The sequence below is a fragment of the Rhodamnia argentea genome, chromosome 7, assembly GCF_020921035.1.
Source record: "Rhodamnia argentea isolate NSW1041297 chromosome 7, ASM2092103v1, whole genome shotgun sequence".
NCBI lineage: Eukaryota > Viridiplantae > Streptophyta > Magnoliopsida > Myrtales > Myrtaceae > Rhodamnia > Rhodamnia argentea.
In genome coordinates this window covers 12410435-12424118 of record NC_063156.1, presented here as the reverse complement: position 1 = coordinate 12424118, position 13684 = coordinate 12410435, and the positions used below count along the sequence as shown (strand labels likewise).

The 13684-nt window shown below is 40.1% G+C and overlaps 2 protein-coding genes and 2 pseudogenes across 2 annotated transcripts; 2 read left to right on the top strand and 2 right to left on the bottom strand.

Annotated features, from left to right (window-relative positions):
• The first annotated feature begins 947 nt into the window (after window positions 1-947).
• Window positions 948-1498, top strand: LOC115741904 (annotated as a pseudogene).
• A 2675-nt stretch (window positions 1499-4173) lies between these two features.
• Window positions 4174-4700, top strand: LOC115741864 (annotated as a pseudogene).
• Window positions 4701-5637: 937 nt separating this feature from the next.
• On the bottom strand, window positions 5638-6165 carry LOC115741863. Its single transcript, XM_030675881.1, has one exon. It carries the CDS (start codon window positions 6163-6165, stop codon window positions 5638-5640), a length of 528 nt encoding a protein of 175 aa, XP_030531741.1.
• Window positions 6166-12949: 6784 nt separating this feature from the next.
• LOC115741862 lies at window positions 12950-13483 on the bottom strand. Its single transcript, XM_030675880.2, has one exon. The coding sequence runs from the start codon at window positions 13481-13483 to the stop codon at window positions 12950-12952; it is 534 nt and encodes a 177-aa protein (XP_030531740.1).
• Between the last annotated feature and the right edge of the window lie 201 nt (window positions 13484-13684).

Sequence of the window (13684 nt, the reverse complement as noted above, 5' to 3'; positions counted from 1 at the left end):
TTCAAATTGTGGCTTTTCAAGAATGAGCAACTCCATGAATCGGCTCGCCGAGTCAATGAGGGAGCTCGGGATCGGGTTATGGATGGGGGCATGAAGCTAGCGGAGAGGCGAAGGATGGTGGATTTTGGCTACGTTTGGGAAGTGCTTTTCCAAGGAGGCTTTGGGTGTCCAAAGACCCTTAGACTAAAGTTCAGGTATTTGGGAAATATTTTTGAAAGGCCATTAGCTAAAAGACAGCCTTTTGATGGCTCAAAGCACCCTTAGGCCTTAGCATTCCAGCATCCTCGGCGTGCTCTGTCGAGAATGAATAAGTTTTTTTATTTTGCCTTTATTGTCCTCACAAATTTTTTATAATTCCAAATTAGCCCTTTAGAAACCATGACCTCCCATTTCTTTTTCCATCATCAGCTCCGCCTCCCTCTCCTCCCAGGTCTCTCTTGCCTCTCTTTCCTCTTCTCGCCCGCACGGCGCTGTCGCGCTCTCGAGCCACCGCAACCGTCATCATCGGACCTCTCTCGATCTCTAACCTCAGCTCGTGCCCGCGCAACCTAGCCGCCACCCCTTGCTGGCCGATTGGCCAGTGAAATCTAGGTGAGTCTCGTTCCCTCCTTTGTCTGTGTACTTGTCGGATCGCTAGTAGTGGTGTCCCCCTCGGGGCAATCAGAACTGCCGGTGTGCACGAGAGGCATGGTGGTGGTGGGCCAGATTTTCTACGTAAGCGCGATCCCCATCCACATCCCATTCTGTTTCCAACACTAATAGAATGGGCCAACTGCGGGCGGGCGAGCTTCCTCCACTTTACTTGCACTAAAGTCACTCACCCGTTTTGTGTCCCCCCCTCTGTGAATCGCAATCTGTCCATCTAGGTTGCTTTAGATTGTGAGAAGCTTCACGCCCGATGCTGGTTTTCTTGGCATGTACTTCCCAAGCAAAGTCGGGCTTCAGCCATGGTTTGTACGAATGCAATAGCGAGACCAGCAACATTCCCTCCTGACTCGCGATTGCCAACTCAAAGAGCTTGCTTTCGTGGCCTGGACGTCTTCCCTCCTCAAATTCGGCGCTTCCCGGTTCCATCGGCTCAGCGGGAAGATTAATAGAGCTAGAAATATCTCGGCTCTTCCCGTTATCAGAGCCGAAAGCAGCACCACAGGTTCATGGGGAAAATGGGTTTCGATTATTTGGTCGTTGTGATATTCCAAGATTGATCTGGGCTTCTTGTTGGTATGATGGTTTATGTGTTCTTTCTTTGTTCATTCAGAGTATCTTCCAGATGGCAAATTCTACAAAATAGAAGCGATTCTAAGGTATGCTTCTCAATTCTCCTTCTTATTGTCAAAATTGGGCTGTGATTGCATTCTTGCATGCTGCAATGAACGTGCTTTCTGCTATACTTGAACAAAAAACCCAATTGAAAGAAGTTTAGTTGGTTTTTTTTCCTTCTTTTTGATGGATGAATTCAGAATGACACAGGCCATGGCGTATCCCTCAAGTTTCCTAGGTAAGTTCCTGGAGCAAATTTCCCACATTTTTCCTCTTTCTTTGAATTTAAGAAATTGCACTTGTGGCATTATGATAGAAGATGAGGAGCATATTTGGCTTGCTTGGATCAGCATTTGAATATTGCTTCGTTGCTAGCTCAGAATATTGCGATTGCATGCCTTTGGGTTGAAGCTTGGTCTGTGTGAGATGCTGTTGATAGTTTTGATTCGCAATTCTTTTCATCCACTGCATGATATGAACTGTCCGAACCCTTCCAGCCGGTAGGGACAATCGTCATTTGATGGTCATTGCTTGACTTTTGAGTGCTTTGAAACATCACTGCCCGCTAATGAAAAGGTTGTATAAATTGTGAGAACTCTTCAGGAAAAAAAAAATATGATTCTGTATTAAGAACTCGTGAAAGGGTGAAGATTTCTCGATAGTTTGGTTAATAGATAAGTGTTGATTCTGGAAATGTATTATCCAGGGGTATTACACATGATATATTCAATTAAGGTGTGCGGGGGAGCAAACACTTGTTGAAGTGGGTCGAAAGATGATAATGTTGGTTGTTTGTCCTTGAAGTGAGGAGCTTTAATTTTGCCGGCTCCAAATGGTTGCGTCTAATCTAATTTTCTGAAGATAAGTTCCTAGCTAAGGTCAAGATGGAAATTGTGGTGGGCAAGGAGCAGGTATCATATTACTAGCCATTAAGCTGCTCTTTGACTTAACTTTCCTGGACGTGTATATTTTGCATCGTCGCTCAGTGTGCTGAAACAACTTTGGTTTCTGGTGTTGTGATCTCATCAGTTCCATGATTTACTCTTCCTTAGGTTGAAGCAGTAATTGACAAAATAATTGAGGAGGCAAGAACATGGGAGATTGGCGACGGAAAAATTTTCTGTTGGCCTTCCCATTCATTTATCTAGCATGCATACATTGTCTTGCGGTGATCCCTCGATGCTTTGGCTAATCTTATCATTCTTGTATTCTTCTCTGGTGGCTACCCATATGACATATCGGTGCTATCTGCAAAGTTAAGAGAACATGGAATCAGAGTAATTAGATACAACCAGCATTTCGATAGATGGGGAATGTCTATTATCCTGGATTATCGATCTTGATAGATGAAGATGCCTTGATAAAGCTGATGTTCAGGTGAGCGTGGAGATGAGGCCAAGAGAATGAGTGGAGGCTGCGCCAACATGTTCTTGACTTCCTAGCTTTATGTGAAGCTTTAGTTAGCATATGTTACGGACTCCATCCTTTTGTAAGGTTCTGAAATGTTACCCTCACCGGTCTTCTGTGCTGTGTCCGAAGAACTTAGCAGTCCGATCATTGGACCATGGTTAATTAGGATTAATTACTAATCATGTTCATGCATGTGTAATTGACCATACTGTCCAAGAGAAAGACATGGATTTGAATAATTGGCTACTTAATCGGGTTGCCTTGTGTGTACGAAATCATTTGAGCATTGCTAATGGTGTCCAAAAAATTCGCATAGCGCGAACAATCGGGCTTCTATTCTCATTGCTAGTGTTGTGCATCTCCAATAAAGAAATGAGCTGCAGCACGAATAAGTGCACCGAATAAATCGAGCCAATTTCTCAAATTAAACATGATTTGCTCAAATGATATCCTGCGAAAAAAATTATAAGTAGTTGTGTACAACGCATGAACTGCTGCGTTTAGTCTCTTCTCTTTTGAAGGTTTTCAAGTGTTGCTCTCTCTAGAATCCCAAAGCTCGCTTCTCACATGTTCGCCTCTCGAGCTTGAATCTCGCGTGGTTGCCTCCCGAGCTCACATGGGTCTCTTTTACATTATTCTCAATGCAAACGTATAAACATAGTAGTCATTGTTTTGTTTTTCCAAATTTAAACAAATTCAAATAAAAAAAATCTAAATATGTCACATTAAATGACTTTCTAAATATATATTTATCAAACAACATTTTTCCAAACTTTCTTCCCAAGGAACTTTTCAATTATAGTTTTACCAAATAGCTTTTGCTTTTTATCAAATTCCTTCAGACTAATGGCATTTGCATTTTTTCAAAGGCTTTCCCCAAAAGCCTTTCTAAACGCAGCCTTTATCTGGGTGGTGGGGAAATGATTGAATAGAGCTCAATGTGGATTCTTTTCACACGAGACATCACTAATTATTCGAGAAGACGTTTAGAATGATACGCGTTGGAGCAGAAAAAACACGACCCATCATCCCATCACAATCATTATTCTATCAAACACACCGGACTCCTAAACAAGGGAAACAAGACACCTCAACAAGCTCTAAGTTTCAAGGACACCGACTCTTCTTGATATACGAGAACTATGGGATACAAATTAAGCTAAAAACAGGTCTATCTAACACCATATTAAGTCGAATTTGATAGGAATCATGAACTAAATTATGTTACCTTAGTGCGCCGACTAGAGCATACAGACAGCTCTTAAAGAACTCGCCTCTTTTAGTGTCGTATAGTGAATTGTCGATGGGAGCATTTGATTGAGCATAACCTAAATCACATCATACGCGAGAAAATGAGTTGATATAGAGTTCAATGAAGAGCATTGAACAAAGAATAATGGAAACTGGAGAAGGAATTGTCACGATAATCTCACGAATTATATGATAATCTCAAATTCATGAAATTTGAAAGTCGAGGATAATGCCGGCGCACCATTTTTCGTGATGAAAGACGTGGTGCTGATAGTAGGAGTTGGCCCTTCAGGCCTAGCAGTCTCCAATTGTTTATCTCACCCCTCGATTCCAATCATAGTTTCAGAGAGAGAAGACTGATGTGCCTCACTGTGCAGAAAGAGATCATATGATGGCTTGACCCTCCATCTTTCTAAGGAGTTGTGTTCACTGCCCTACATGCTCTACATACCCCTTGTCTTGTCGTCCTCCACCTTCACGCCTAGAAAATCCTTCGTCTTAGTACATCGAGCCCCGGCACTGTCGTTCCCTCGACTGAAGATAGGGAGGTCTATGTGGCGAGGTTCTTGGTCATTTGCAATGGGCGAAAATGGCAAGGGTTTTATCCCTGAGTTGCCCTAGTGAGACGGTTTTGAAGGGAAGATCGTCCACTGGAGTAAATATAAATCTGGGAAGATTACGAGAATAAAGAAGTTTTACTGGTTGGCGATGGAAATTTAGGGATGTAGATTAGCTATGATCTATCGAACTTTGGGCGCTTATATTTCCACTGTGATTAGGAATTCAATATGACCTCTTTTCTATTTACCTATTTTTCTATTTTCTGTCATTTTTGCTCCATTTTTTCTCATTACTTGAAGGCATTTATTTATCTATTTTTAATTTTACCCCTCGGAATGGGCATGCATGACACGTACTTTACCTAATTCAACAGTCTTTTTTTTCCTTTTAACATGTAAGGCTTACATAACGTTTCCCCTTGCATTTATTTAGGACAATTAATATGATCTTTTCATCTAAACCTTCTTATTGAGATTTTGAATCTCAATTTTGTTAGGATTCATTGCATAATCACAACGAAGTAAATCGTAGCGAGAAAGAGAAAGTCAAGATATGAGATTTTATCCTAATTTAAATCAAGATTACATCTAGCAAAATATTCTACTATAATTAGTACCTTGCACCTTTTGTTACATCACTCTATAAGCGGATAAGCGTATACATAACCGTAGCTATTCATGGGACCCACGTGCTTTCCTTTCATTGGGAGTATGAACCACACAAATATTTGTCACGGGATTGCAAAATCTCGGTGAATATCTATCATTTATAGTAAAAGCATAGTTGATTTACGGTGAACAACATCCAGTTATAATTAAAGAGTCTGTAATCTGTACAATACTTTGCCATGATATGATCATACTGTGATTTTTGCTTTCTCTGGAAAAGAGTTAGAATCATTGCATCAAACGAATAATCTTTGCTTCTTTGCTCCCAATTAGAGAGATGCTGCAAAAATGGCTGCCTTTAGTCCATTTTCTAAATGGCTGGACCACCCCAGTAATGTTGCTAAATAGAAATATTCGCGTTGCAATTGCACATGCTTGGAAAGCATTCAACAAGTAGATCGTTATTACGGGAATATGATCCACCCTCGTTCATGGTCCTCATATGTGCTGCGAATTATTACAGAAATTCAATCCACACTCATTAAAGCTACTCGGTGACGACGAGGTCGATGGAGACGAAAGATTTGGCATGAGCGCGTCTGGTGACTAATGGTGGAACATTCTGCTTGTGGCTTCTCAGGAACGCCAAGCAGGCGTTGATTGCCTGCGAGGCCATCAGAACATCATAATTTGCAGACAGTCTGTCCATCATAAGTTTGCGGCTCGCGGCCGAGAACTCCGCAGCCACCTTGTCGAAGTTAGCTTTACAAGTCTGGAGCGCTGGCTTCCATGAAGATCTCGTGTTCGGGTCCGCAAGCATCCGGTCCACATCCTTTCGACTCCTGGCAGTGTCCGTTGCCGCCGCTTGCAAAGCGATCTCGCTGAGAGAAAGAAGTGTGGTTGCTTTCGTAGCTCGCAGGTCGAGTTGAAGAGCGGCGATGCAGCTCGGGTAGTCGTTAGTTCTACTGCAGACCTCGTTTACCAGTTTGGATTCCGCACTGGCGGAAGATGCGGAGAAGACGAGGGCAAGGGAAAACGCAAGCAATATCACAAGTTTCTGGCTCGGTGAATCCATTGAAGGATGTGTGTGGCGAGAGAACATGGTCAGTGATTTTCTGGTGTATTTTTGTGTTCTTGTGAAGGAAGGGCTGGTTGTTTATAAGAGGAATGCTGGCGTGAGTTGTCAATTTATTTATTTATTTTTAGTTTTTCTAATTTTATGTAGGATTTAGTTACCAAAACGAAAAAATTCTCATGTATATTAAAAGGCACTAATTTTTTTTTTATTGTTAGATTTTACTTGCATAAAGTTTAGCTCTGTCAAAAATCGAAATTTCCAAAAATCCTACTTCTTTCTCTACATTGTCGATCAAATGCATGGATAAATTGTCGGGTTGAATCTAAGAATAATTTAACATAGACAAAATTTTTAGCACCATCACACGTTTATAAATTTTTACTTTTGTTGTGCGTAACACCATCAAATTCCGTCTTATCAGGCTCCCGGGGAAAGGAATTTCTTTGAAGACTTTCCAAAATAAATCATGGTTGCATGAATTGATCATATCGAACAAAAGTAAAGAGTCGACAAAAGTAAAATGTGTGGACCTAACAAAGGCTCCATCAGGAATTATGCAGCGATCGTTGGAACAAGCAGTCAAGTTCACATAACACGGTGCGGGATTAATTTATGAATAGCTTTCCCCTAAATTACGTTGACAACTTCAGTGCGGTTTCTTTTGCCCAATTGATTCTCTCTAGGAATTAGCTTTAGTATGGTAAAAATGGAAAATTATGCCCTCAATTGAATCAAAACCCTAACGATAATAAACTTTGTCCGCCATTTGTGCTAAGCAAACTAGCAATCTGTAGTTTCATAGTTGTCTGCGTCAATCCCTGGTGATTTCTTTATTCGCGATTCTTCTGAATGGCAGCCTTTAGAAAGACAGAGGAAGGACTGATATGGAGGGTGCCTTTGTTTCGCAAAAAATGATTGATTTGGAAAACATCTTTCTAAAGATAATCGTTTGTATCACTTATAAAAATGAATGAATGGAATATACTTTCATCATTCATGAAAATATTTGGATATAAATTGTTATTGATAATGAAAATATTTTTCATTAATTAATTATTTCAAGCGATGCAAGCGATCATTTTTTAAGAAAATTATTTTTAAATCACTTATTTTTCAAGAAATAAAGGTAGTCCGTGACTCACATGGACAAAAGCTTTCTCAAAGAAATCATCATCTGAAATAACACAACGAATAAAAGGCGCACACAAAAAGCGGTTACCAATAGATAGCTTAGCGATTGTGCTATAAAATCATGTACAAGTGATAGTACCACTTTTATTTTGCGTTCAATTTCTACTAGACGAAGAAATAACTCAAAACAATATGCCGCAATCTTGCTTTTGTGCTCACACAGGTAACTACTAAAAATTAGAGCGCTTTTAGAAGATGAGAATGTTTCAAGTTATATCTCCGTCACGACATTATTAAAGAGTGATTTTGGGCAACATTGTAGTTGTGATCTCTCCTTCTAGCATTTTTGGGGATGATTGGTTCCCGATTCCCAATATCTCGGACCGAAAACTAGATCACCGATCGCTTTGGTTTGGTTCCTGGGTGGTCTAATGAAGCCCATGGATTATTAGTAGAGGTGAGCAACATGAACTTTACTTTTAACATGTTAATTAAAATTACATTTACATTTAAGAAATAAAAAAATAACCGATGAACTATTAGGATTTCATTTAGAAAATAAAATAAATAAATAAAAAATAATCGGTCCCGACCTAGTAGTTCTAAAATCGGGAACCGGACCAAAAATCATAGGTTCCAATTTTATGGATCTGGGAATTGGACCCAACCAACCGGTTCGATCCGGTCCGGTGCGGGTGGTTCCCGATTCTGTCGATTCGTCTTGCTCACCCCTAAGCATTTTGAGGATCCCGGTCATCAATGGTGGATCATTAGGTCTCGATTGTGTACAACATTGAGCAACAATCATTATCTTCCTCGTCGTCTCTCTTTCTTCTTCTATGTCATCTACCATCTCAATGTCCTCTTCTTTGCCAAGTTCATCATATATCCGCCAAGGATAACAGATTTGACTTGAACCATCTGCATTTGCGTTTACATTTCTTCTTGTACCGGCCATTTCCATCAATAGTAAGAAACGCCACCAATGTCCTTATAAATTAGCTTTGGGACCATATATACTAAGGTTCCGTTTACTGCAATCGACAATAGTATATTGTGATTGGTGGAATAATGTCTTACAAGTCCAAAGTCAAAAACTTTGAAGTGGAACTTTGGTGTGAGAGAATGTTGTGAGGCTTGATTGTCGAAGCATAGAATTTGCATGTCATCCCCAATGTAGATACTTATCTTGCTTGCTATGACAAATTGGGGGTAATCGATTTCTGGTTCAGTTTGGTTCCCCTCAAGAGCCGAAACCGATGGTCCTGGTTCCCATTTTCGGAATCGGGGACCGGATTGGCCACCCTGGAAATCGAGAATCGGACCGGACCATTGGTTCCAAGAAACCAATAACACGACAAACTTTTGCACGTGCGCAGGACAGAGAGTATCTTTTCCTTTTCCAGGATTCATCGCTATTTCTTTACTCTAGTTTTAGCTTCTTGAATGTGATTTGATTACTCGTCAAGATTTTATCCTTCTCGATGTGAGAAGAAGGCAATCACAAAACAACAAAAGAGAGAAGCAAACCATAAACAATAAACGTTATGGTTACATTTTTTTTTGTTTAAATTCGATTGGTCCGATCCTATGTCCCTGGAACCGGGAACCGAACCACTCGGCTATCGGTTCTAATACTAAGAACCGGGAACCGGACCATCGATCCGGTCCGGTCCGGGCGGTTCTCGGTTCGAGCGGTCTAATCTGCTCACATCTAGACAAGAGAGATCTCATACATTTTCTTATAATTAAGAAAATTATCACCATTCGCATGAAAATGTGCTTATTCAAAGATCCATTCAGCATGAAATTGTAGAGAAGAGTTTGATTGGAGTAATCGATCCATCACAAAGTAAGATTTGAAGAAAAGATGTATTAAGGATAATAACTGATAAATAACTAATGTTACATTTGCATGATACAATTATTTAAATTACAATAATCAATGGTCCTGTATATAACAACTCTCTTGTCTCAACGTGAATAATTACTTATGTGTCATGTTGACTTGAAAATGATTTTTTTAAAACTCTTTGTGACTAGCTAAATTACATCTCTCTTGGAACCGATGATTGATCAAGCAGGGTTGCATCATTTTTTAGACGTTCTTTGAACCTAAAGATTTTATCTTGAAAATTATCTGGGCGCATCGCCACCTAAATATAAGAAATCAACAAGTTTAGTTTTTCAATAGATTCTGCATGATTTACATACTTTTCATTGCTAAGAGAATTGAAAACTTTTTGTGACTACATTTGATTCATTTCTAAGGTAGGATTAACATATCTTGGCCTCCGCAAAGAAGCACACCATTTAATTGACAAACACCCGACGTTACGAGGGCAGTACCAGTTATAGGGACATGGAAGTGGGCGATGTCGGGCTGCAAAAGGGCAGTTGTTCCTACCTTCCTCTCCATAAGTTGATGCCCTCTAATTTGAGTGGTGAAGAAGATGAACGGTACTACACCAGTTATGGAGCCAAGGTGACCATTATGTGTTGCTCGAAGTAAGTGAGAACTCCTTGATGAGCATCCGTAAGATCGGGAATTGGACCGAACTAGCCATAAGAATAGGTCCAGTTTTAGTTTCCTACAGTCAATGCATTGATTTATCAATCAAGGGAGAAAAATTAAATCACAAGCAGATTCTAGAAAATACTAAAATCGAGGTATTGTTAGTTCTTGTATTATAATGATCTTTCCATTTATTATTTCCATTGTTGAACTATTTCCTTATAAGTGTAATACTTCGCCACATATTATATAGTGGAAATTATCTCAACATATTGTGCTTTGATGTTAACAATCAAACACCTTTATTCTTTTATGGTATGAGAGAATCTTCTTTGAAAGAAGTTGATCCTTGACCATGCCTTCGACTAATAACTTGTGTCATAAAGTATCCGTACCCCTTGTCTTTAAACGTAAGCAATTTTGACGCGAACAAACTATTCTTATTAGAGAGCACTGATGCTTGCACTGATTGAAAGTTGAGATCTGACGGGATTCATTGATGGTGAGTATTAGATGCCGAGTCCAACAATAATCACCTCTAGAAAAGAAGATGGAGTCTAGGACGAAGTGACAAATCCAGAGTTCTTCTAATAGGGACGTTCAGATTGCATTCTACGGGGACGGATCATTGCGACGCTCTATGATGTTGTCCTTTGCTCAAGTAATAGACTAGGAGACATTTGTTGAAGTATGATTAACATTACAAAATATTTTTGCCAAGTATCTAAGGAACGTGAATTTTCAATTTTTCTACAAATACAAAATTGTCGTAGAGATAATTTCTCATCACTTCATGAGTATCTTAGTACATTTCAAAAATATTTTTATGAGTTATCTCTATTGGATGACCCCTTAAGGACAGAAAGAAGGCCTCTTTATTTTGAATGGCTTAGGTAATCGATATGATTTATCCACTACATCCATGTTGAAGTCTTCTATGCCAACCTTCTCCGATCTGATTTCACAACTACAAAGTGAGTCTCGAATGACAAATAAAAGTGCCTTTGGGAACGTCTTTCTTCGATTAGAGAAGTAATTTTAAGAGTAACAAGAAGGGAAAACAATTCCAGCATTCCAGCAATAATCGTTTTTTCTTCTCAAGGAAGGGCGTTTCCTCACAATAGGCCAAGAATGAAAAATTCTTGGTCGATTTTATCCATTTGCAGGGTCAGAAACCACAATTCAATCAAACCAAGACCGAGAAGCTCCAAAAAAGAACGGACAAAGTCATTCCCTGTCAATATGTAACAAGCGGGGACATTAATTTAGATTGCTTCAATCGGTTTAATCAGTCTTTCCTCCCATCAGATCTACCAAAGTCATATTTTGCGCTTACTGTTGAAAACATCCCTATGGAAATTTTTTGATTACTAAACTATCTATGTCATTAATGACTTTAATGATCAATGTAGATAGTGAAACAGTTTATCAATATCAATGACCCTATCTATCAGCTAAAGATGAGATACTTAGTCTGTGACATTTTGGTAAACAAGCACCAATGGGGATGAAATTTCATGGTAATTGAGATAGTATTCTTGTATGTCTGCAATATGATGAAGATGGAAAAGATCATTGATCTTCATCTTGTGCCAAACAATGGTATTTTCACTGAAGATGATCAGTCTAGTCACAAACAATTTGCACTGGTGATAGTATATTTTAGACTAAAGAAGCAATATTTTGGGTCTGATGATTGTGAGATACACACTGCAATATGACCGTTGATGGCTCAGAATATTGCCATTGCAGGTGTGGATTTCGTAGCAGAAAAACCGAGAAAGCAAATCTGAAAAGCAGATGTCAATTCAGATATTTGCAGTTGCAGCAAACTCCATTTTGGGAGAGCCACGCTGAAGATGGAAGCGACTGCAGAAGCACTCCAGATCCTATCAGGCATAGACCCCCAACAACTCTAAACGGCTTGCTAATCTTCTCTGAAGATCTCCAACGGATAACTTGAAGAGATCAATATATAAGGGGCAGGGAAGCTGCTATTAGAGTTAGGCACTTTGATATTTCGCGAACATCTCCACACCTCCCATCTCTCTCACAGCCCCCGTCACCTCCTCGCTCAGCTCTAGCTCCTCGAAACTCCATAACTTCCTTTGGGCTCCTCATCATTTCACTCCTGCTTTTGCTTTCTGGGGTTCTACTTTGTTGTGGTTTTGGAGTGTCCTTCAAGTGCCTCAGCCTTAGCGTCTCGAGAAGCATCATGTGCTTCATTTGTATTGCCGCATCCAACTCTGTGGTCGCCCGTGCGGAGGCGGCGACAGCGGCAGTGGAGCACATGGGCCTGAGATTGAGCCTCACCAGCGACGTTGTTGCCATGGCAAGGAGGAAATTGGGGGAGAGGGAAAGGGATAAGATTTCATGTGGACTTGTTTCTAATATAAAAATAACATGTCAGATTTATTTTATTATAAAAGCCACGTAATGTTTTTGGCCGAAATTTATCGCCGGAGGCACTTAAGTGATAGTTTTGTCTCTAATTTGTCATTTAAGTGATCATGACGAAAACTTAAGGCACTAAAATGAGAGTCATACAAAACTTTTGACATTTTTGTTGTCCTTATGCCAAAAAAATAAATAAATAAATAAATAAAAAAATAAAAAATCCTAAATTGGTACAATACGGTGACAGATCTACCAATATCTTGGGGCAAAGTGATTTTTGCCATAGGAGAAGCTTTTTTCAATACTTATTTTTGGTCACTCTTTAGGAAATGAATTGTTGTTTTATTCTTTTGACCAAAAAAAATTTGTTGTTTTATAAAAAATAAAAAATAAAAAAATAAAAAGAAGAATCGTAATTGATACAATTCTTTGCTAGGATCTGATCATACTGTGATTTTAGATTTCCTTGGAGAAGAGTTAAAGAGTCACGGGATCAAAAGAATAGTCTTTGTTTCTTTGTGCCAAATTAGAGAGAAGCTGCCAAAAAGGCTGCTTTTGCTCTATTTTCTAAGCGGCCGGACCACCGCAGTAATGTTGCTAAACAGAAATATTCTCATTGCAATTGCACATACTGCGAAAGCATTCAACAAGCAGATCATTATTACAATAATATAATCCACCCTCGTTAACGCTCCTCATATGTACTGCCAATTATTACAGAAATTCAATCGACGCTCATTAGTACTCATTGGTAACGACTAGGCCGATGGAAACCTGAGTCTTGGCGTGAGCGCATCTGGTGATCAACGGTGGAATATTCTGCTCCCTGCTTCTCATGAACTCCAAGCAGGCCTCGATCTCGTCCCAGGCCATCCGAACATCATAATTCGCAGACATTGTGTCCGTCATAAGCTCACGGCTCGCCATTAAGAACTGCCCGGCCGCAGTGTTGAGGTGACCCTTACACGTCTCGAGCACCGGCTTCCATGAAGACTGCGTGTTTGGGTCCGCGAGCATTCGGTCCACGTGCTTCCGACTCCTGGCAGCATCCTTCGCCGCTGCTCTCAAGGCTATCTCGCTGAGAGAAAAAAGTGTGGCTGCTCTTGCAGCTCGTGGGTCGAGGTGAAGAGCGGCAACGCAGCTCCGGTAATCGTCGGTTTTACTGCAAACCTTGTGTATAAGTTTGGATTCCGCACTGGCGGAAGATGCGGAGTAGATGATGGCGAGGGAGAACGCGAGCAACATTATAAGTTTCCGGGTCGGTGGATCCATTGAAGGATGTGTATTTGTGGGTTTATGTGAGGGAAGGGCTGGATTTCTTATAAGAGGAAACCCTAACGAGAAGCACCATACGTGTAGACAAAGAAGAAGGTTGTTTTGATGGTGGTTGAAAGTTGATGATACAAGGGAGGAAGTCGGCGAGTGAAAGACGGTGGTGCGGTCAATTGCACGAACAAAATCGATGTGCCCGAA

Excerpts from the sequence above, each read along its gene's own strand:
- LOC115741862 (XM_030675880.2), bottom strand. The coding sequence starts at position 13,483 with ATGGATCCACCGACCCGGAAACTTATAATGTTGCTCGCGTTCTCCCTC.
- LOC115741863 (XM_030675881.1), bottom strand. The coding sequence starts at position 6,165 with ATGGATTCACCGAGCCAGAAACTTGTGATATTGCTTGCGTTTTCCCTT.